General features: G+C 52.5%; 1 protein-coding gene across 1 annotated transcript; it reads right to left on the bottom strand.

Moving 5' to 3' along the window:
- Positions 1–1,705: 1,705 nt before the first annotated feature.
- On the bottom strand, positions 1,706–23,498 carry LOC110484191 (uncharacterized). Its single transcript, XM_077790400.1, has 11 exons — positions 23,205–23,498; positions 10,100–10,274; positions 7,533–7,715; positions 6,071–6,319; positions 4,296–4,586; positions 3,964–4,061; positions 3,491–3,729; positions 3,075–3,167; positions 2,379–2,428; positions 1,907–1,978; positions 1,706–1,770 (listed from the first exon to the last, which is right to left on the bottom strand). The coding sequence occupies exons 1-11, from the start codon at positions 23,496–23,498 to the stop codon at positions 1,706–1,708; spliced, it is 1,809 nt and encodes a 602-aa protein (XP_077646526.1).
- Between the last annotated feature and the right edge of the window lie 59 nt (positions 23,499–23,557).

Genomic DNA, 23,557 nt, shown 5'->3' with positions numbered 1-23,557 from the left:
GTGCAGTTAGCTCAGCGTCCACAGGGAACTGCACCTCACAAGGGCAATGAGGTGACTGGACAGGAGCTGGGAGCAGCAGGTAGCCTCATCCAAACCACAAGCCTTTACTGACTGTCTGCACAGAGCAGGTGGAGTCATGAGGCTGACAGCCCAGGATGTGACTGGGGATGGGGGGATGGACTGGGAAGCAGGGTAGCCAAGGAAGTGGCAACCATTCTCCCCTATCCCAAGCCTACTCATTCCCCTTTCTCAACCAGCAGCAGTCACACAGCATTGAATTTCTCTTGTCGTCTCTGCCCAACACCCACAAAGAGTTGCTCCATCAGGCACATATGTCACATCAGCAACAGTTCACAGGAAGGAGGTATTTTGGTCCCAGGGGCCAGTTGCAGGTACTGAGCTGATGGGCAGCCAGCTCATATGAAGAACTGTCAAAACATGCCTTTACCAGCACATGCAAGTCAAGCCAGGCTAAAAAAAAGCTGGAGAAGAGAGATGTCAATTGCTCTATGTTCTGACAGTGTACTCCTCAACAAGGAGAGCCTTCAGGCTGCCCCTCAGCCTCTAGGCTGCACTGGGTATTGGCATGTTTGACAGGGGAGAGAGATAACACTGAAGCTAAAAAACATAACAGTTCTGTGTTCAGGGCTGTAAAAAGCACAACCAGAACCAGCTTGTCACACCCAAGTCCAGGGAGCTCAGGAGAGCCTCTGCGCCCAAGGGCAGGAGAAGAAGATGGAATCATTACAGGCAACACACAGAGCTGGAGGAAAGGGAGGTTGATTGCCCCATTTGCCAGCAGTGCGCCCCTCACCAAGGAGAGCCTTTGGACTCTCAGCATCCAGGCTGCACTGGGCACTGGCACCCCACAGGATGGGGGACAGTGGCTGTTGGAGGGGATGGGACAGCAGCAGCAGCCAAGAGCCAGCAGATCCCAAAGGCTGCAGGACACAGATGTCCCAAGTGGACCAGTGGCAGCTGTACCTCACAAAATGGGAGATGAGCACCAACACCCACAGAAGAGGACACAGACCAGCACAGAGGCCCAGCTGTGCAAGTGGAGGTGGCATTACCTGTAGGATGGGGAGGAGGGAAAACAGCCACCCAAAGCATTGCACTGGGAGCATGCAGCACCTCAGGTGTGCTTCCTTGGAGTTGCCAGCAGATGGAAAAGCCTACTCCAAGCTCCTCCATGAAGATTCATAGAGTCAAGGCTTTCACACACAAAACAAGGAGGACCCATGACAAGGTTGGAGCTTTTGTGGGCCAGGCAGCCCCTGCAAACAAGAACAATTTATTGGTTGTTTCAGACACAGCAGCAGAGTGGCCAGGGCAGCACAGCTAGGCTAAACTCAAGAAGAGGACAGGGTCTAGATGGATACAAGGACACAGGCTGGAAAGAGGAGTTGTGAGCTCATCCAGTCTCAAGGAACATTTGCAGGCACCAAGGTACTGGTGAGATAGCTATGCCAGAATACTGGAGAACTACCAGGACATGCCCTTGCTGGCACAAGCAGGTCATCCCATGCCTTAAGCGGTTCCTGTGCTGTGGCAGAGGATTCTGGAGCTTGATGAAGAAGAAAATTCTGGGGGTAGCAATAACCCATGAGAAAATTCATTGTCATGCTTCTGGTGGTGGAGGACCAAGCCTTGAGAAGGGAAGTGCCATCATCATTGAGCCTCAGATGTCCACTCCTCTTCTTCCTCACTGCTGACTCTCCTGAACAGGCAGCAGCTTAGGAAAGGGCTCTCCAGCCTGGCCATACTTACCTGAGGAGAACAAGAGAATCCAGGGCAGAGGCTACTGCATGCCCTTGGCAACATGATGAGCTCAGACACACCATCAGAGCCGGCAGTCCCCTCTGTGGGCCATGTGAGGTCACAGGCAGGACAACACATTTCCTACCTGCATCCTTCTCAAGAAAAGTCTCGATCTTGCAGTAATTATCCCCATGTAAATTCTCATAGGGCTGAAGGTCTGGGTGGGACAAAAGGAGAGAAACAGCTTGAGGGACCTGGGGGCTGTGGAATGAGCAGGGCAGCCTCCGGCAGGCAGCATCACTGGTGGCTACAGATCATCTTGGGATGCACACCATCAGGATTGGGAAGAGCTGCTGCCTACCCCAGAGTGAGTGAGAAAGAGGAGCATTGCCCAGCCCTCGCTGGCACCTCAGAGGCACCACAGCCAGGAGCTGCTGGAAGAGGCCACTGAGCAGGGTGTCAGCTGGGAATAGATGTGGGATACTTTGGTCTGACAGGTCAGCCAAAGCCAGCTGGGCTGCCTGGAGCTACCTCAGAATGCCACGGGGCCCTCCTGAAATACACCTGCTCCCCTCCCAGCTCCAGCCCCACAGTCCCCTCTGTGCTGGGGATCCTACCTGTGTACTGATCCTCCTCGGCTTTGCTGGGCAAGGCCTTCTTCTTTTTTCTGGGAAGGCAAAGGGCAGTCCTGAGTCAGGGAGAGGCTGACCTGGGCCAGACCCTGCTGAACTGACCAGCAGTGGCATGGAGGGTTCTGCACACCCTCCCTCTGCCCTGACAGGCGTCACCCACCTACACCCCAGGGGACAGCAGTGGGGGAGCAGTGGGGGCTGCACAAGCAACAAGGGGAGAGGGTCTCTCAGCACACATGGCCCCATCCCAGCCCTGAAGAAGACACTGAGAGCCCCAGCTAGGAACCCTAGAGCAAACTTGTGTTAGGACCAGGCATCTGCATTCGCTAACCCATAGAAGGGTGGGAGCAGCTGGGGAACCCTCTCTATCCCCACCCACCCCACAGCACCGCATGGCCTGAGACAGAACCGAGACTCCAAATCTGCAACTCACCTGAACAGCACGAACCAGATGATCCCAGCAGACAAAGGGATCAACAGCACCACTACCACCACTACAGTGACTGCTGACCCAGGCCAAGGGCCCAGAGGCTGCCCTGAAACTAACACACCGAGAGGAGTGAGTGCCACAGCCTGGGCTGTGCACCAGCAGTGGTGCACCAGCCTTGCTGCTGGGTGTCTGCACGTGTGTAGAAATGCTGCCCTGACTGCTGCAGGGACAGGCAGCAAGCCTTCCCTTGCCTGTCCTCTGCTTGGGCAGGGCAGAGGGAGGCTCTGGAGCACAGAGCCTTGTCCCTGTTCCAGCTGGAGGGTCTGGCAGCCTGGTCAGCCATCCTGCACACAGCAGGAGAACACAGACCCAGGCTCAGTAGCCCTCATGCTTTCTGACCTTGAGCCACCTGTTCACCCAAACGCAGGGATGGGTGTCACTTTCTTCAGTGGAAGAGTAGAGAGGGCAAGTCTGGTATAAAAGGCACAAATCATGGCTGAAGCGGTGCAGCCCCTCTGCAGACCTGCCAATGAAAGCCCTCAAGGAAAGACTCCCCCAGCTTCATGCCCACTGCTGGGCCAGGTGACCACACTCCCTGCCCCTGCCTGAGCTGGGACAGGTTGGGTCCACACACAGGTCTGGAAGTTGCTCCACACTCAGCACTCACCCCTGAGAAGCCACCCCAATCAGACACAGGGCAGAACAACCATTACCCAGGATGTAGGTTTGGAATTCCAGCTGTGATGCAGCCCCAGCCCCAGCTGCCGTCAGGCCCTGCACTGTCACCAGGTATTTGCTGCCAGCTGTCTGATGAGGTGGCATATACTCAGAGACAGACTGGTTCACCAACACCTGACTGAATTCAAGGAAGCTGCCGTCCTCTGCTCTCATGGTGGTGATGTTCAGCTGGAGGAAGGACAGGGAGCTGCTAGACAGTAGCACCAACATCCTGGGCAGCTCTGTGGAGAGGGGCTGCTACTGCTGGCTGGGCACAAGAGGGGACCAGGCCCTACCAGGAACACCAGCAGGGTACAGCCCGTGGGCCCTGGCCAAGGAAGGCTCCCACCTCTCCTCAGGCTGTCTGCACAGAGCTCCAGGCTAGGTGAGGGGGACCACAGGCACTCCATGGACTCCCAGTACCTGGTATCCAATGATCTCCCCTTTGCAGGAGGATAGCGCCTTCCACCTGAGGGACCCCGTGCTGTGATCCAGCCACAGCTTCTCTGGTTTGTCTGGCACTGGAAGCACAGGAGAACTGGATCATGACTGGATAGCAATTATTTGTTCCCCACAAAGGATGCTTGTGCCTCTGCAGAAATGGTGTGGTGAGGAGGGGGAACTCCGTGCTGTAGGGCCCTGCACAGCCCCTTCCCCAGATCCCCACGGGCTGCAAGCAGTTCTGATCTCAGGACCATCACAGCAGGGAGCAGATGCTCTGGCTGAGCTTCAGGGTGAAGGGCATGTAAACATACCCATTTCCTTTGTCCTGATGAGCCGTGTGTACAGGATTGTGCTAGGCAGCAGGGAGATGGTGACACTGTAGACAGTGAAGGGCTGCAGAGGGGAGCAGGTGAACATTCCCTCCTGGCCTTGTAGCATCTCCTCTACCTTCACCTCCTCAGCCTCACAGTTTGAGGAAAAATGCTGCTCCAGCTGGCACCTGGCCCGAATATGCTGGCACATATGAGGAAGCATGCAAGTCCAGTTCAGTTTGATGCTGGTGCTGGAAACCTTCAGGGTCTCAGGAACAACCTGGAGGACATCTGTGAAGGGAACATTCCAAGAGGATCACTCCCTCCCTTCCTCTCTCCCTGTCCAAGCCTTGACATCAAACTCCATCAACCCCACCATTCCCTCACTTGCCTGTCCCCAGCACAGAGTAGACAAGGACATTCTGCCTTCTCCCAGACTATACATGCCAGAGCTGCCAACAGCACAGACATAAATCTGGGATGCATCCAGAATTTTCTCTGGATTTCTCTGCCATACCCTGACCACCCCAAGCACAGGGCATTGATGCTGTGCCACACATGCAGAATTGCTCTCCATGGCTGGGGGAGACAAATTGAGAGCACTGGAGAATGTCTGGCTTGCTCACTTACCCACACAGGTCAAGTTCCCTTCCATAACGTGCCAGGTGTCTGTGCCATTCCTCACTATCCAGCCACTACGAGGAATCGTGGAACCTTCCCTTGGATTCAATGTCACACATTTGATCTCCATGGGTGGAGGCCAGTACCCTTCAGGACACCACATCTTCACCACTTCATTTGGGTTGAAGGTCCCCTGTTCTTGGTCAAAGATAAACCTGGAGTCCCACTGGGGCTTCTGGCATTTTTCTGCACCAACAAGATGGGAAGGTGTTAGCTGGGCAGTGTGGCTCTGCAGGGCATGACAGGGAATGGAGCAGGGCATCCCCTTCCCTGATCCATCAAGGCAAGAGGTGAGCTCCAGGACACTGTGCAGAGCATCCCTTCCACATCAGTTTTTGGCAAGAGGATGAGGACAAGAAGGACTCCAAACATCTTCCCCCCAGGCCTCCTGGGAAGGGCTAGGAGGAGCTGGAGTCAGGGACTGAGGGGAAACCACGTGGGGTGTGTACACAAAGCCTGCCCAGAGACTCTGGTGCCCTCTTTGTCCCTCAGGCAGGATGACAACCCCCTGATTCCTCCTGAGAAGTCATGAAGTCTGAGTCCCAAAGCTGGCACTGCAGTGACAGCATGCAGCAGGCACAGGGAGAGGGAACCAGCACACGAGGAGGAGGACACACCTTTACCCTCGTCCCTTGTGCCACCTGTCAGACCTACAACATTGTACTCCTGACTTTCAGCACATGCTCTTGCCAGAAGCCCTTAGGGAGACCTGTGTCTCCCACATACCACCCAGCCCCCTGTGAACACAGCCTGAAGCCCTGCATGGCCCCTGACCTCCTGTGCCATGGGCAGTGCTGGTTACTGCCAAAATGGCTACTTTGGTATCAAGGCAGGGACCTTTGTACCAAAACTCCCTCCTGCCAGGACCTTCAGGGACTAAAGCTGGCATCGGCCATCTCCCCCACCAGGGCACCCCTGGAACCCTAGGGCAGGCACAGAGCAGACTCAGGAGCTGCCTTGACAGGGTCTTCAGCACTACCTGCCATTTCCCCAGGCAGCACAGAGCCAGAAGCTTCCTGTGCCCCCACAGGCTGCCTTCCCTGCTCAGGAAGGGCAGAGCAGGGCAGTCAGGAATGCTCCTGATGCCTCCTTACCAAGGCACTGTACCCTGAACTTGGGCTGAATGTTGATCACACTGCCTCTGCTGTCCTTTCCAGTCCAAGCTTCTCTGTGTATAGGTTTTCCATTGATAACAGACAGAACTTTTCCTGCACATTTGATATGGGTGAAAGGTGTCTGGAAACCCTTGGGACAGCTCAGAATCACTTCTTCGTTCTTCCTGTAACTCTCCTGCTCTGGTGCCAGCTGGAGTCTGAAGTCCCAGTGGGGTTTTTTGCATGTTTCTGGCAGAGGTGAAAGTGCATGTTAGTTGGGCTGAGAGGTTCCAAGGAGGAGCAGGGTATGTGGCGGGGTCTCAGCAATCCCCAGCAGTCCCTCTAGCCAATGAAAGGAGCGGGAAGTGACACATCCATCTGCTAGGATGGGGCACCTTTGCAAGTCTAGTTGGGATGGGCTTTCCTTATGAGTGTCAGCTGGGGCTGGGGCCTGTCCAGGCAGGTGGTGGACAAGGATGTGCCAGAATTCAATAGGGGAATGGTCTGAGGTATCAAATGCCTAAGACCCAAGCGGCCCCGACATGGCATCAGAATTGCATCCCTGACCACAGTGATGATGGAAGCTTGGAGATGGATGGACAGGGCATAAATTGACCACAGAATTCTGTAGGAAGCATTTCCTGACACCCTGCTTACCAATGCACACTATGTTCCCCTGAACTTGAATCCACACACCACTGCTGTTTCTCCCCAGCCACACTGGCTGATAATTCAGTGGCTGAACCCTATTTGCACATTTGACATGGGTGAAGGACGGCTGGAAACCATTGTTGCAGCTCAGAGTCACTTCTTCATTCTCTGTGTAACTGTCACGGGCTGGTGCCAGCTGGAGTCTGGGGTCCCACCAAGCAGGCCTTTGGCATGTTTCTGTCAGAGGTAAAATTGGGTGAGGAGTACTTTTGGGACGTTATGAGAGGAGACATGGGACGGATCTCTCATGACTCTGACTATTCACCCCAACACATACGAGTGTCATGTACCCAGACACTCTCCAAGAACACAGGGCTCCTTGTTACCCCATGTCCTGGACTCACAAGCCTCCCTTGGATTCTGCCCTCTCCATGGGGCATTTGAGCCCCCATTTTCTTGTCTCCCTCATGTGCAGGTGAGCCATGCTGCAGTAACAGCCTCCCACACCAGAGACAACCCAAACCTTTGAGAAGCTTTCCAGGCAAAAAAGCAGAACCCCTGCAGCTATTCCTACTCCATGCTGAGGCAGGAGATGCTGGCTGGGAAGGATTCCTCTCCCCAGGAGCACAGAGCCCAGCAGGTGCCTACAGCAAGGTGCTGAGACAAAGAGAGCATTGTCACTGCCAGGACATGGGGGAAAGCCAAGGCATCCAGGTCTGCCATTCCTGCACTGTCATGTGCATGACCAGGTCACAGAGAGTCTGTCACCAGCTCAGGACCCTGGGTCACGGTGGTGCAGGGCTGTGCTTACCCTTGCAGGTGGCAGTCTCATTCCACTGCATCTGGGCCCCTCTGGAAATGCACTGGATCTGCCGGACAGATGGCACAAACTCCTCAGCACAGCTGAGCTGCACCACTTCATTCAAGGCATAGTTGCTCTTCTTTGGCGTAAACTGCAGTTTGGAGTCCCAGTCTGAGGGAGCTTCACATTTTCCTGTGTGCAAAGGCCAGGAGGCAGAGCCTGAGGGTCACTGGGCTCCAGCAGCATCCATGAGGATGAGGGAGCTCTATGTGGAGGGGTGCCAATCCCTCTCTGTTCAGAGAGGTGGCAGAGATAGCACCTCCCCAGATGAGCCCCATCTCCCAGATGCTTTATCCCTCCTCACACCCTCAGGGGCCGTGCAGGAGAGTTATCCACAGGGTTATCCTGCCCACCCACTGCTGCAGAGACAGCCCAGCCAGAGGGATCCAGCAGCCGGGGGGATGCTGCTCTCTCCCACAAATACAGGGGCTGGGGGAGTGCACCAGACCCAGTGAGTCTCTGCTGCCATTCCAGACTCCACAGCTTGGTCCCCAAGAAGTGACTGCCAGCAGCAATTGTAAATAATAGGAGTAAAGTTGCAGGTAACAAGAGAATGAACCAAGCAATTCTGCAGTGGAAGCAGTAACTACAGGAATGAAGCAGACAGAAAATGAATTGTCTGAGTCCTTGAAAGGGGAAAAACAAAAAAAATAACACCTTTATCATCCAAGATGTTTACCTGTGAGCTAGAAAACACCCAGTTTTGATGAGTTTTGTTATGTTATTCATCACCCTAGTGATGAATCCTTGCTCTTAATTTTAGTAAAAACCCATATCCTCAGTTATTTGACGCCCTCTCTCAAAAAGACCACCACTCTCTTAGCATGTACCATGATTTCTTGGAACACTGTGCTTTTACAGTGAAGAAGGGAAAGGATGAGTCATAGTAACGCAGGCAAGCAGTGACTTCAGTAAGGTATACTAATAGCCAAAGACTGTGTCTCTGTCAGTATATATGCTTTTGTCTGCCTCAGTGTGCTGGCTGTGTGGATTTGCCACCCAGCACACTTTTCTGTGCAGAACTGTAAATAAATCAAATACCTTGACACTCTCTGTGTTAATCAGCTTTTTCCACATTGGGTGAAAGAAGCTGTCAATAGAGTGTGTCCCTCAGACAACGTAAGTTCACACCAATGGCCACAAACCTCATACCCTGCTCAATGCACTCAGCCTAGCCTCTGCACATCACCCAAAATGAGCCTGCCCTGTCCTGCTGTGGTGGACATGTCACCTAGACTTTCTCACTCAGTGCAAAACAAGTCCATGAGAAGGCAGTGGGCATGGAGCTGGCCTTCCCTGAAGGGGGATAAAACGCCTCTCTTCAGCTACAACTGCCCACTTCCCACCAGCCAGCACTCACCACTTCCCTTTTCTGGCAGCAGGTTTCCACGCCATCATGGCAAACCTCGTCCCAGCTCCCCACCCCAAAGGACAGTGGCCACCAGCCCCTTTTAGACCACATCATGCAGACATGAAACTTCTTCAGTGTCTCTCCCAGTGCCCTCAGATCACACACCTCACTGACAGAAAACTACCTGACAGACAGGAAACCCTTAACTTTGTCCCAGCCTCACCAGGCACCCCCCTCACACACCTTCGCCCCTTCTGCCATTAAACACCCTGAAGTAACACACACCCTGCCCAAGGGTGACATCCAGGATCCTTTTGGGTCAGTAGACATGAGTACAGACTAGGGAGAAGAGGTTCCATCCTGCTCTGGACAGCTGAGAGTTGTCCACTGCTGGAAAGGCAGCATCCCTTGAGCCGCCAGTGATAGGCAGCATGACTCACAACCTCACAACCCATCTGATGATTTGGCTAGCCACTTCTGCTCCCATTTCCTTACAGAGAGAATACTTACAGATCATCCCCTAGCCATGCCATACCCCATGGGGACCTCAACAGGTACCAGCAAGCCCAGGGCACAGCATATAATCACCACAGGAAAACTCACATTCTTTGTAGGAAGAGCCTAGCAGAGACACAGGAGCTGCCCCTAACTCTGTTGGCATGGAGAAAGACTAGAACAAGCCTCTTGATGTGAACAATCCTACCAAACTACAGTTCCCTCAGCCCCAGGGACTATGGGAGAGAGCAGGCATCACAGCTAAGAGAGTTCATGTCTTTGATGATCACCATCATCACCTGTGACAGGAGTGCTTGAACTACCTAGAAAGGCCATCACTGCTCTGATTGCTCTGGATTCATCTGTGTGCTGCATAACAAGACCCAGCCACCTCCTGCTCCCAGCAAAACACTACCCACCTCCTAGAGGGACACTGCAAATCCCATGGAAGTTTCCCAGCACATCAAGGCTTGCTGCCCTCCATCCCAAATGGAGGTCTGTCCCACCACAACATGAAGGATGCCTGAGTGTCTCAGGCATATGCAGATACCTGCTCCAGCCCTCTCATAGCCTCAGCTGCAGGCCAAGCAGGGTAAAGCCATGTAGCAAATGCACAGGTAGAGGAGCAGCAAAGTCATTTTTGTAAGAGAGAGGCACAATCCACTCTTACCTGCTTCCTGATATACCCATGGATTCTCCGGATCGTGGCGCTTCTGTCCCAGTGCCAGCAGCAGAGGAGCAAGGGCCAGGAAGAATGTCAGAGCCAGTGCTGGCAGGGCCATGCTGGCATGAAGTCCCCAGGCAGGACTCGGCATGAGCTGCTCAGGAAAGGTGTCTGCGCAGCCCTGCACAGGAGAGGCACTCACACAGAAGTGAGACAGCCCCACAGGGGAATCACATGTGGTGCAATAAGCTTCCTCTTTGGAAAGAGAGCGTCCCACCAGCCTCAGTGTTGATTCTCACACGTCTTCCCACAGACAGTGGGTACAGGCTCCATGCAGTCTCCCAGGTGTCTTAGTCCAGCCTTTTCCCTCGCTACCGCAGGCTTCCATAGCCCTGCTCCAAAATAAGCACCTCCAAAACCTTCTCAGGTCTGTCTCTCTCCTTCCAGATCCAGCAGAGGATGTTGAGGAACACACCCCTGATTAATGTGCCCAAGGCCACCCTAGAATGCATGCATCACTTTCTCTTTCAAATCATGGAATGATTTATGTTGGAAAACACTTCTATGATGATCAAGTCTAACCACTAAGCAAGCACAATAAGCCCCCCACTAAAACATGTTCCTAAGTACCATATCTACATATATTTTAAATACTTCTAAAAATCTTTCTTATTACCTTGAACTAATGCAGCTGCAACATTCTTGCTGTTGAATTCTGTCACTAGAGTTTCCACATCAGACAAGCTCCTGAACCTAGAAGTGTTCTCTTTTCATTTCTTCTCCAAACCTTTCCTGCTCTCAGCTGCTCTTTGTCAGTGACTTTTAGGATGGGAAGCACTCAACAAGGACAGTGTGGACAGTATGGGTATAAAAGGGACTCCTTGGAGATGGATGGAGGCATCTTGTTCCTTTTACTGTTGAGCTCAGGTAGGGTCTTTGGGTTTGGGAAAGAATTCCCTAAGTGCTCTTCATTTGGGGACTCACACTCCCCCAGTCTCCTGTCCCTGCAGATGTCACCACCAAGCTCTTCTCTGGAGCCTCTTTTCAGCTCACAAACTCTTGGACAACTTCATGTCCTTGTGTCCTGACTCCCTGTGCTGTTGCAGCTCTCCTGGGCCATTCCTCTTTCAACTCTGTGCTTTACAGAATCCCTCTCCCTGTGTTTTGCTAGATAGACAAGCACAAATGCCCTATGGTGCAACACTCTCTGTGTTCTGGGAATGGATGCTGTCACCCAGGGTGTTTCTTACCACTCAGCTGGAACTCATTAGCCCTCAGTTCCCTAGGAGATCCCTTCCCACGAACCACATCCTCAGGACACTGCTTGGTATATCTATCTGTATTATCCCTGTAAACCAGCAACACTGAGGGCTTTCTGTAAACTAGATGTCTCCGAAGATCCATTTGGGAACATCATTACATCAAGTCCAGCTGTGTCACATGCAGCTGTTGTGAGGTAAATGAGTGAAATCTTCTAGAAAGCTCTCAGCAAGAGGAACAGCAGCACTAAGTCATGTCCTCCTTGTTTCCTTGGTGGATCCCTGTCCTTTGAGAACAAGGTTTTTCTTGTTCCTGTGCAGTAGAATGGGCACACCCAGCACTCACTGGGTCATGTCTTCATAAAATCCCAGAGTTAGACACCGACACTCTCACTGACTCTCTCTTGTATGTGAAAGAAGCAAAACCAATGGAATTAAACAGTCAAGCTTGAAAATTTCACAAGTGGTAAAACAAGCTTCCTATTGCCCCTGATGAGGTTATTTCTTTTCCCTGGTCCTAAGGCCTCAAAATCTGTGTTTGGCCTCTCCCTCCTTAGAAATTTATCATTGTTTTGAGATTTGTTCATTTCTTGGTATATAGCATCCATTAGAAAAATGCTGAAGAAAACTGAAAGTCAGCACAGTCAGCTATATTCATTGAATTCAATGTCATTGCAAATGTGATTGATGGGCTGTTTCCTGGAGGACCGTTCGGTTGTCGAAGAACTACTAGGACTCAAACTTTCAGACTGAAGAGAGAAAAACCCAAATCACCTGAAATTTACACTCAGATTTACTTCTGACAGAGAAGAGCACTGGGGGCTCAAAACTATCCACAAAACCACAAGGAAAAGGAGAAGTAGCTGTGGCTTTTGAGAATCAGGCTTCATGGAAAGCTCTGCTAACACAGCCACCATGTTCCTCTATAGTAAAATCTTTTACTGTGTCAAAACTCACAAACAACACCTGCATATTAGGGTCTTATTCTCCTTCCTAGATCACACCTGTCCCAAGGGAACCCACTGTAGGTTGTACCTATAGATGGTGGTGTCAGATGATGGTCAGGTGATGGAAGTGGGCTACAGCCAGGCTGGGATGTCAACCCAAAGCTGCTGGGTCAGGCTCAGGCCTGAGGAGGGTAGCCTAGTCAGATCCATCCCTGAGAAAGACAGGAAGGGGTCTGTTCCTTGCACAGCATAAGCACATGATCCTGTGTGACCTGGTGGTGGGTCCCCACATCATGCTGGTCCCTCTCCAGGATGTAGAATCTGCCTCAATCAGGGCTGAAGCCTGTACTGCCAGAACCTAGAGCATATTCTGGCAGGGAGAACTGGAAAATGCCTACAGGATACAGCCAAAACCCAGTCTTGAACCCCACTGTGGGCTCTTCCTCACTGCTCCAACTTTCCCAACCCCACCAGACCCAAACTTCTTCCCAACAGGGGTCTTGCAGTGCCATCAATACAACAATGGCCCACACTCCATGCTACCCTGAAATTAGGAACCATCCAGCCCCTTTCCCAAAATGAGGATAGAACACAGACATCTTAAACCCCTACAGCTCATCTACAGAGCTGGGAGTAGAACCCCAGAACTATGGGCAGAAGGAGGGTAAGGGGAGCCCCAGTAGTGCTGGGGTGCAGAGGATCAGCTCTGATTGGGGCGGTGACAACCTGGTCATGATCAGTTATCATAGTCTGCCTTGAACCCAGTAAAATATCTGGGAGGTGTGCAGGAAGTTTTGTTGGCCTGAGAGAGAGGTGGCTCTGGGGCACCTTTGTTGTCACCCAATTGGTGACAGTGGCAGGGGCAGGGACTCCCTCCTGTGCAACTGGTCACTCAAGGCTACAAAAGCCAGCACAAGACTACCATCTCTGCCCCTATGGTGGCTTGAGGACCTGCCTGGTCTGATCCAAGATAGGTGTACTGAGAGCAGAGCTGTGACAGGGGAGAGCCCAGAATGTTGCAGGGTTCCCAGGAGAGCATTTCTGGGTGCTGGGCAGAGCAGGGGTGGGCCCTGAGGGCTGGATAATCCCTTTGCTATCACTGCTACATTGCCTCTTCCCAGTGGAGGGAGCAGGACCTGCTGACTCCTTCCAACAGGGAGCATCTCCCCACCTTTCTGAGTCCACTTGCACATGCCTTCTCCCCAGAATCACACAGTCAAGGTAGGCAAGACTCTGCCCTGGCACTGCCATGGTGCCCTGGCACCATGATTAAAATCCCTCTGGAAATCTGCAAGCCCACTGCTCTCACCCTGGCCATCCAGGCCCTCCTGGCCTGGTGCTGCTGCCCACACCAACCCCAAATACACCCTAATCCCCTTCATGCTCAGACTGCCAATGTCTCCCATTGGGCTGTGCATTTGCTGACTGCCCAGAAAGGTATTTTTAGCACATAAAATTGGACATAAGCAGTTCACTGCTGGGAGCAGAGTGTAGTAAGACTGGGAGTGGGGGGAATGGGAGGAGTGGATGCTGCATTTTGGTTTGAGAAAGATGTGCTCAGAAATGGGGTTTCCATCTCTGGCATCCAAGCAGTTCCACATCTGGCCCAGCCATTCCTGTTCCCAGCTCCAGAACCATCTTCAGCACATCCCACCCTGGTTCTTGGACAGGGAATGTGGCTAAACCCAGGAGGTGCGAATTTTAAGATTTGGGGCAGCATCTCAGGTCAGACTAGCTTCCCCCCAAACCCTGCTGCCTAAAGAATCTCTGCACCAAGATCAGAGCTCCTGATCTGTTCTTTCTGCCTTTGTGCTTTATACCCCCTCCCCATCATCTGCTCTCCATCATGGGCGGCATATTGTGCCTGTGGTCATTGTCTCCAGCTGCCCGAGCAGCTCTCTATCTCCTTGACAAACCTTTCACCCTGCACCTCCTTCACTACTCAAGCCTCTCTGCACTGCTCCCATTCAAATGCTATACCCCACACATGTGCTGACCCCAGTCAGCATAGTTCTCTTTCCTAGAGAGCTGATGGAGTGTTTGGTGGAGCCTGGAGTCTCTCCTTCTATCCCATTAAACAAAGGGCTTATACTTCCCTTTTTACAGTTCTCAGCCTGTACAGCTTCCAAAGAAAAACAAATCCTGAGAAACCACATATGTCAATCAGGTATCTGGGAAGAGAGAAGTGACTTCAAAAGGAACCATATGAAAAGGGAAGAAAAAGTAAAGCTGTGGTTTCTCCAGTGAAATTAAGCCACTGGCATGGTGGAGGGGATAAGGCGTACCCATCTGGTGGTGTTATTTGGTATTTTGTGGTCTTCACAGTCCCATCATCCTGCCAGGGGCTGCACCAGTGGTGCATTGGAGGAGGCATCACTGCTGCCAGTGGGACCCCAAGCTGGCACAGCTCCTACCTGACCTATCCTGGGATGTCTGTCCATGTCCTGGCTTTGCAGCTACCATTAGTAAAATGCTATACTTCCCTGAAGCAGCTTGCTTCGCACACGGGATACTGGAAAGGTCTTGCATGGGCCTCTGCTCACTCCTTTTCTCAGTGCATGGCCCTGCAGAAGCCCTGGGAGCCTGCAGTCTTCCCCAGCACTCAGGCCCTGACCAAAGCTTGGCCTGGAATAATCCTCCATAGAGGCTGGGCAGGTGGGGACAAGAGGAGAGAAGAGGGCACTGTGTCCTGGTACGTCAATGTGAGTGGTGTGGGTGGCACAGTGCCCAGAGCTTAGAGAGCAGCTGCCCTTTGTTGTACAAGTATGTGCATGAAGCCATGTGTGCTCCAGCCCAAGATCAGTCAAAGGTCAAGATACTGAGCCGACCTACAGCAGCATCACATCAGACCTGGGGGAAAAGGAAAGGTTCTGTCTCATGCCACAACCTCCTGTGGGGAACCCTATGCCACTTCAGCCAACAGAGACATGCATAATGCCATTTATGATCCCTTTTTGTGAGAGTCCAGGCTACAGGGCATCCACAGAGATGCTCCTGAATGATCCATAAGGAAGGGCCTGCCATGCATCAAGCTGTGACTTACATGTCAGGTGCTGGGCTGGTGGTGACACACTTGGCTCACCCACAGCCTGCAGCACTGGTTGTCTCTTGTAATTACCCCCCCAGAGACCAGTCAGTCCAGGGCTGATGCAATCACCCACTGTAGAACAAGGGCTCCACAGGGTGGGGTAACCAGCCACCCATGACACAGGTGGACAGAAATGAGGTCAGGGTAATCAGAGGTATTAATGGAACCAGGCTCCAGCATGCAGGACACAGCAGGATCGAAACCCTGCGCCATTTGTCTCAGCTCTGCCTTGTGCTGGAGCCAGCACATATCCCACCTGCCATCATTTGTCCTGTGATGCTGTTGAGGCAGGACAGTATGAAAAGACTCCACTTCAGAAGGCTTGAGAGTAGAGCTCTGATTTATTTCAAATATATCTCTATTTTATAGAGAGTATCATCCAGACCAATTCTATTAGTCCTAGAGTAAAAACATCTCAACCATTGGTGTGCAGTGAATGATGCACAGTGGCAGAACCTGTCTATAAACAATGTGAACAACAAGAAAGATAAAGCATTATTTACATTCTTTTTCAACTGTTTCCCAGGCTTCTGCCTGGTTAGAAACCTTCGTTTTCTCTCTGAACTAAGAATCTCTACAGTACTGGCTCAGGTATCCTCTGCTTGTTGTGCTACTGACCTGCAACCATCAGCCTCCACATTTGAAACTAACAGAGCCAAGCAGGACGCACCCTCTTTCCCCATTTTTGACCCACTGTGGAGTACAAGGCTGCTGTCTGTGTGAGACAGAGTGAAAATTTAACAGGATAGAAATCCATTGGATTTAGGTGAAATGTGCCACTTTGAACTTACTAAATATGTTGTTTAGTCTGGTAACAGCAACACTAGCAAAACTATCTCAGCTAAGGAGAAAGAATGCAAATTTCCACACTAAAATATAAGAGATAAGAAAGACTCCTCGGACCTTGAAACAGACACGGCAGAGTGACCGAGGAGTTCTTTCTGTACTTTCTGACAAAAACTGAGTACAAGTGTAACTAGCTATAAGTGTAATGTGAAATCAGCAGAATGAATATGCATTAACCTATTGTGAAATTCTATGCATATGGAAATTAGTAAGGGTAATAAAAAAGGATCAAGGATCGGGAGTTCTCAGAGGTACGCATGTCCTTTGAAGGGCAATGAGTCCCGACATGCGTCCACAGCGCTGTGAATAAACATACCGCTCCCTACAAATCTTTATTGGAATGGTGGGGTTTGATTTTTCATCCACATTTCATGTGGCTAGCACTGTGCTCTCCCTGTCATGCTGTTGAGATGTCCCCACTTAGAACACACATCCCCTTCCCTTGCTTTTGTCTTCATGGAAAACCCCAGTACACCTTGTCCATGCCAGGCCCATCTATATATACTGGGGTGCAAGTTTTTCATCCGAGGCCCCATGGAATGTGCTTATGCACTTCCTCAGCAGCCAGTGTGCCTGGAAACATAGAAGACAGGACACAAGGAAGGTTGGCAGGGCTGCTCACAGAGCTCGCTAAACATAATGAGATTTTCAAAAGCTAGGGGAAGCAATAAAGAGGTGTGATTGAATTGGCTCCAAGTGGCAGCTTCCATGACAAACACAGCACATCTGCCTTCCCTCCCCACACTGGGAGGCCATGCTCCAGCCTGTGCTGCCTCAGCCTGCCCTGGAAAAGGCACAAGGAAGTGCCTGCAGCCACAGGGAGCTCCCAGTTTTCTAGCACACACAGAACTGATCCTTTGTTTCCAGTCCTCCAACACCTGGAGACAGCATCACTGCCCACACGTGGCTGTGGCAATGGTGACCTCCAGTTGAAGGGCTCCCGTGGTCATCTAGAGTACAGTACAGTCATACTGCTCCTTTGTGCCCTGGCACAGAGGAAATCAAAGGGGAAGGCAACAGAGACAGGAGGACAGGCACACAGATAAATTCTCTGCCTGGAGGTGGCTGTGCCCATGTTTTGTCTTGTGAATAAGGTGAGCAATTACCTCCCTTTAATTTTCCTTATTTCGCCCAAGCTGTAGTTTTGTCAGGAAACACAACTCCATGGTGTGGATGATTACAGGACCATGAGCAGGCCAAGGAGTTACTCAGAGAGGTGTAGGCTGAGTGACCACTGGCTCAAGGGTAGAGAGCTCCTTGCAGCATCCACCTCTTGCTCAGGCATCTGGGAGAATAGGCAGGGCTTCACCATCTCTACCTAGGGTCAGGAGAGCACTAGGGACAGGGAGCATCTCTCTCACTCAGGCTGATGGGGCTGGGGAAGGATGTGTCCTTCTCAAGCAGAAGCTCAGTGCTCAAAGGGGAATGATTCTCTAGCATTGCTCAGAATTGTTCCCTCAGGTTTTCTTTTTGTGAGTTCTGAGATGGGTCAGAAGCCAGGGGAAGCAGGAGGATGCTGGTTTGTTAGTGTCAGGATCTCTGGGGTGAATTTTGTGTGTGTGTTCTGTAGGGTCTCTGGTAGGTGCTGTGCTGAGTTATGCATGCCCTCACCAGACTTTCCCTACACATTGCTGTGCTGCTTCTGAGTTACTCCCTGCAGCAACATCAAGCCATACAGATCAAAGAGCAGTGATGAACCAGGGGCGAAGGTTCTGGCTGCCCTGATGTCATAGTTTAATCGAAGCTGGCAACTCCTTAGCACACAGATGCTCACTCACTCTCCCTCTGCCATGGTGGAGAGGAAAGCCGGGGGTGGGGGGGAAATTGTGGGTAGAGATAAGAGCAGTTTAATAATTTAAACAATATTGTTGTTGTTGTTAATAATAATAAAAATTTAAAATTATAATTGTAATTAAAAGGAGAAGGATAAAGCCAGAGTGAATTAAATGAGGCATAACACGCTTGCTCACCACTCACTTATTGATACCCAGCAGTTATCAGCATTTCCTGTGCATGGTGTTCTATGGCATGCAATATCCCTTTGGGCAGTTTGGGTCAGCTCTCCTGGCCATGCTCCCTCCTGGTTTCTTGGGCACCTGCTCCTGGCAGAACATGGGAAACTGGCCAGTGCTTGAGTCAGGGTAAGCACTGCAGAGCAACAGCTGAAACATCAGCTGAAACATCATCAACATCATTCTCAGCTGAATCAAAATCACAGCACTGAACCAGCTACTGGGGAGAAAATGAACTCTAACCCAGATGAAACCAGAACACTTGCTCTCCTGCAACTGGTGCTGTGGGTCACCACCTAGTCCACTCTAGTATGACCCCACTTGTCCCAGCTCTGCAGCCAGACCAGGTTCTTGGTATCTGTGCTCCAGCCTCACATCTGGCAGAACCATAAGCCCTTCAGGTGTGCTGCAAAGTCCTTGGGGAGTGTTTCTAATTGCTTGGCAAGATGCAGGAGGTGAAGAAAGGCTGACACAACCTCATGGGATGAACCTGGAGCTGTTGAAAACCAGATTTCCCAGGTCCAGGTCAAGAGGACAAGGAAAAGCCCTGTTATCTGCTGGGCAGTGTTGAAGGATGGGAGCATGGCCAGGTATTGTGAGATAAGGTGTTCAGGCTGTTTCAGGAGCAGGGTGGGTAATGCTAGAGATGTAGCATTGTCCCTACCTGGTGTGAAGTGACCAGTTCCTGGTGATTTGTGAAGGTCTCTGTAGTGCTTAATCACTGCAAGAATGTGGACTTGGAGCTGTTGGAGCAAGAAGGAAAGGGTTTTGGAGCTAATAAAGGGACTAGAGTATCTTCCCTCTGAAGACAGGCTGAGAAAGCTGGGGATGTTCAAGATTCAAGAGAAGGTTGTGTGGACACCTCATAGCAATCTTCCAGTATCTTAAAGGGGGCCTAATGGAAATTAGACAGGGACTTTATCAGGAACTGTGAAATGATAGGACAGGGGGGAGTGGCTTCAAACTCAGTAAGTTTAGATTAGATATTAGGAAACCATTTTTCTCTGTGGGGGTGGTGAGGCAAAACAGAACAGGCTGCCCAGAGTTGTGTATGTCCCAGCCTGGCAGTGTTCAGGGCCAGGTTGGATGTGGTCTTGAGCAGCCCAGCTTAGTGCAAGGTGTTCCTGCCTATGGCAGAGGGATTGGAACAAGATGATCTTTAAGGTCTTTTCCAACACAAACCATCCATGATTCTGTGCAGTTGTGCTTACATGGCCACACATCACGTCACCCCGAGTTACATGTGGTGCAGGCGCAGCTAGAGCTGCCTGTCCCTTCTTTTCAGAGGTGATGGCTGGCTTTCTTTTATAAGTATTCTCAATATTTTCAATTTCACTGCCCTACGGAGCTTCCAGCAAGCAGGCACACAGCTGGGTTCAGGCATTAGTGCCCCCCAGGCACAGGCACTGGTGTTTGCTTGAGAAGAAGCAGAACAGGGAGCTGAAATCATTGTCCAGCACTAAGAGACAGGGATGGATGTGGATTCTGTCTCCATGGATGTCACAGCACTGGCACCCAGGCATGAGAAGCATCAATGAGATAACAGGAGTCAGCAAGCAAATACTGCCAGGTGCTGTGCTGACTGTGCTGGAAGAATATTAATGACACAACAAATATTTGCAGCTTTCATGTTGCACACAAGCCCTCAATGGCTTTACAGCTGGAGTGACAGGGAGGCAAAGGGGGCACAGCAATGTGCCTGCATAGCAGGGACCTTGCCAATCCCTGCTGGCATCTGGACAAAGGCTGCTGCAGCCTGCAGCCATGGTGCTGGGTGTGTAACATGCACAGCCCTGCCGGGCTCAGCAGCACACAGTGCACTGGGAAATGTAGTCTGGCTGCATCACCTGGACTGGGTGCCACCGGACATCACCAGGCTGGGGCTGAGACCTTCTACCATGTACCCTGAGCTCCTCAAACTGCCCAGGCCTCCTATCACCATGTAATGGCCCTTGCTGAGCTGTCATCTCTTATTTCCTACAGGGCAGAAGCATGAGATGTTTTTCAGGGAACAGTTGTCTTATAAACAGGGAGCCGGGAACATATAGGACTTGGGGATGGAGATGTGCAGAGTGATGTATGATAGTGTGGGAAAAGAGCAGAGATCTTCTGGCACAGAAGGCAAGAGGATACTTGGGACCAAGAGGCTGCACCCACATTCTGCAAACAAGCACCAAAGGGAGTAATTTGAGTCAGCCAGTGCTCTTTGTCCTGCTCACCCCCATGTCTGCAAAGCCCCTCCAGGTTGGAAAACTCTCACACCCTTTAGCCTTGTGCCTGTTCTGGCAGCACACCCCTGGCAGCAGCAGCCACCGATTTTCCAGAGTATTTGCAGAGGAGTCTCACGTATGGATGGGCTCTTGCACATCGGTGCAGAGGAGGGGACTGCTCAAGTTCTGGCTCTGGGGCTCTGAGCAGGGCAAGGATTTGGTTGGGGTGCATTACTGTTGGCTCATCCCAATCAGAGCTGTCCTGCAAAGACCCCAGGGTCACAGTGCTGTTGTGGAATAGAGGTGGGAGTGCAGCAAGGACCAGGTTTCCTATGTGGAGAGCTCCTACATCCCTCACTGCCCTGCACAGAGCCTGGCCATCCCATACCTGTAGTGTGCCCTGATCCTTACAAGATAACTCTGCACTTCTACAGCTCCAGCCTCCATAGGCTGGTTGAAATCTCCCACCCCTTCTTTGCCTGGATGATGCACCATTCCCAGCAGGCAGGGTGAAGATGTTTACTAATCCCTGAGCCTTTTGCCTGCAGGAGGGAAAGGGTGTAGAACCCAGAAAGAGAAGGGCAAGGAGGACAAAGCCCCCCTCCTCTCTCCCCTGCAGATCTACGTGAGCAGAGTACAGCCAGGGAGACCTCCTTCTTGCTTTTCCTCACCAGGGATTGAGTAGCTTAATTCAGGGTTTGCTGCAGGCTCAGCCCAGCCTGACTTTGCACCCAGCTGCTTAGTGTACTTGCCTGCACCATGGGAGGGATTTGGGGCACTAGAGACTTTTAGCCATGCCTCAGCTCAGCCCTGCTGTGCCAGGCAGGAGCTGAGCGTGATGGAAATAGCACAGTAGAGTTACCAGCGCTGATGAGAGAAGGGACTGCAAATCCTGCAGCAGCAATTTCCACAGTCAGAGCCATCTCCAGGGCTTTAATTTATCCATTACAACTTAATTGGATGTAAACCCAGTCACTTGTGAGCAGCAGGAGCTCTGATCAGGCAGTGGTCCTGAGTTTCTGTCTTCAAGATCCTCCCCAAGCCTCCCCATCCCTGTTGCAATGCCTTGACCATCAGGAATCTGCTGCACTCAAGTGGAAGGGAGAGGGTCTCTTTGTTGCCCCAGGTGAGCTGGCTGTGTTCCTCTGAGCAGTGTCCCACACCACTGAGGAGCTGGTCATTGGGCTGCACGTGCATCAGCATGCTCATATTTCAGGCGCCAGGGCTGAGCCTAGGTAGGCACCCACTGCCACCCATCTGAGCAGCTCCAGCTGGTCACCAGGGTAGGAGGGCACAGACTGCAGCCTCCTGTCCCCACAGGCAGATGTTGTTCTCTCCTCTCATCCATGGAGCTGCTCCTGTCATTTTGTCAGGCTGTTGTCAGCAGGACTGACATGTGAGGCTGAGGAAACCTAAGAATGTGGCCTGTTGCACAGTGCTCTACCCCACGTAGAGCGCTGAAAAAGCCACCCTGGCACATGCTATCCAATACCCTGGCAGGCTGGAGTGGTACTGGTGAGGAAAAGGATGGCTCAGACACCATGAGACAGAGACTGGCAGAGCCCTGTCCTCATGCTCTTCCTCCCTACATGTAGGAAACTTGTCCTGCACAAACCCACTTTCTCTGCAGGCCTGGAAGAGCAGGAATACCATGAATTCCTAGGGGGAGGGCAGGGCACTGTTCCCATTATAAATAAATGGGCACCTCAGTTCCCTGCTCTAGCCCACAGGGTTGTTCTCCCTCCTGAGACAAGGAAGAAAACCCAGCTCATGGTCCAATGGTTTATGTTGTGCTTGGTAGCACCTGGAGTCAAGCACTGGCAAAAAAACGCCACACCAAGAAATACTCTATGTGGCTTCTTTTTCCATCAGGAAAATCAGTGAGAGTGATGCAGGGCATGTGCAGCCAGTCCTACCACACAGGGAAACAGCTGGAGCAAAGCTGTTTGAGGGGAACTGCCGAGTCAGGGTTGTGGCAGCGCCCAGAGAGGTGGCTGGGGCAGGGCTGGGCCAGCACAGGCAGGTGGATGCCAAGGAGAGTGTCAGCAAAATGTGTGGGACTGAGCAAGGGCAGATCCAGCTGCAGAAAGTCCCTGGGCAGGAAGGACAGGATGGATCAGCCTCAGAGCAGGCAAAAGGCCTGAGGTAGGGGAGCAGCAAGCAGAAGAAAACCAGGGAGAAGTGGAAGAGCTCAGTAGAACAAGGAAGGCGAAAGGGTGCAACAGGCACCAGGCATGCTGTCACGGAGAGGCTGCACTTTCCTGCTCCTCCAGAGGACAGATCCAATGGCCCTAGGATACCACCCAGGCTGGATGCACGGAGAGAATTAGAGCCCCTGATCCAAGGGGCAGAGATCCAAGCCTATACCAACGGGGCTCAAACTGCCAACAGCTACTTGTGTGGGGCAACTGGTCCCACGATACTGTATAGGGTGGGGCTGGATATATGGAGAGATCAGATCTCCACGCCTTTTGTCCATCCATCAGGGACTGGGTGCTACGAAGACAAAGAGAGTCCCGTAGCTAAACAGGGAATCCTGGCAGGGCCCAGGGAAGAAACGAAGTTGCGCACCTACAGTGTGCATCCAGGTGGGACGCAGGGGAGGAAGACTCCCACGCCTGTAAGGCGCATCCAGGGGTTGGGGACAGTCAAAGCCCTGTGTCCGTGGGGTGTGCCCAAGCTGTGCCCCGGGATCTCAAGGCCTCACAGCACACCCTGGCACGTAGGGAGGCTCCCTCTCAGCACCCACCGGAGGCCGGTGCGGGTGGATGCGGACCTCGGGGCGTGCGGGACAGCGCGCTGCCCGCCGGGGCGGGGCGGGGCAGGGCGGTGGGGGGGCTCGGGGCTGCCGGGCTCGGCGGCGACGCCGGCTGTCCCCGCCCCGGCCCCGCCCCGCCGGTGCCAGCGCTCGGGGCGGCAGGGGCGGCAGGAGGCGCAGCGCCGGGCCGCGGCAGGGGTCGGGGGGCGCCGGGCCATGAGCGCGGAGCGCCCCGGAGCGCCGCCCGCCCCGCGCCGCCGCCGCCGCCGCCGCCGCCGCTAGCATCGCCCCGGGGGCCGGGAGAGCGGCGGCGCCCCGGCCGCGCGGCTGCCCCGGCGGGGATG

Source organism: Lonchura striata, chromosome Z (assembly GCF_046129695.1).
Source record: "Lonchura striata isolate bLonStr1 chromosome Z, bLonStr1.mat, whole genome shotgun sequence".
NCBI classification, from domain to species: domain Eukaryota; kingdom Metazoa; phylum Chordata; class Aves; order Passeriformes; family Estrildidae; genus Lonchura; species Lonchura striata.
The sequence above is the reverse complement of the archived record's forward strand: the minus strand, read 5'-3'. Positions and strand labels throughout refer to the sequence as shown.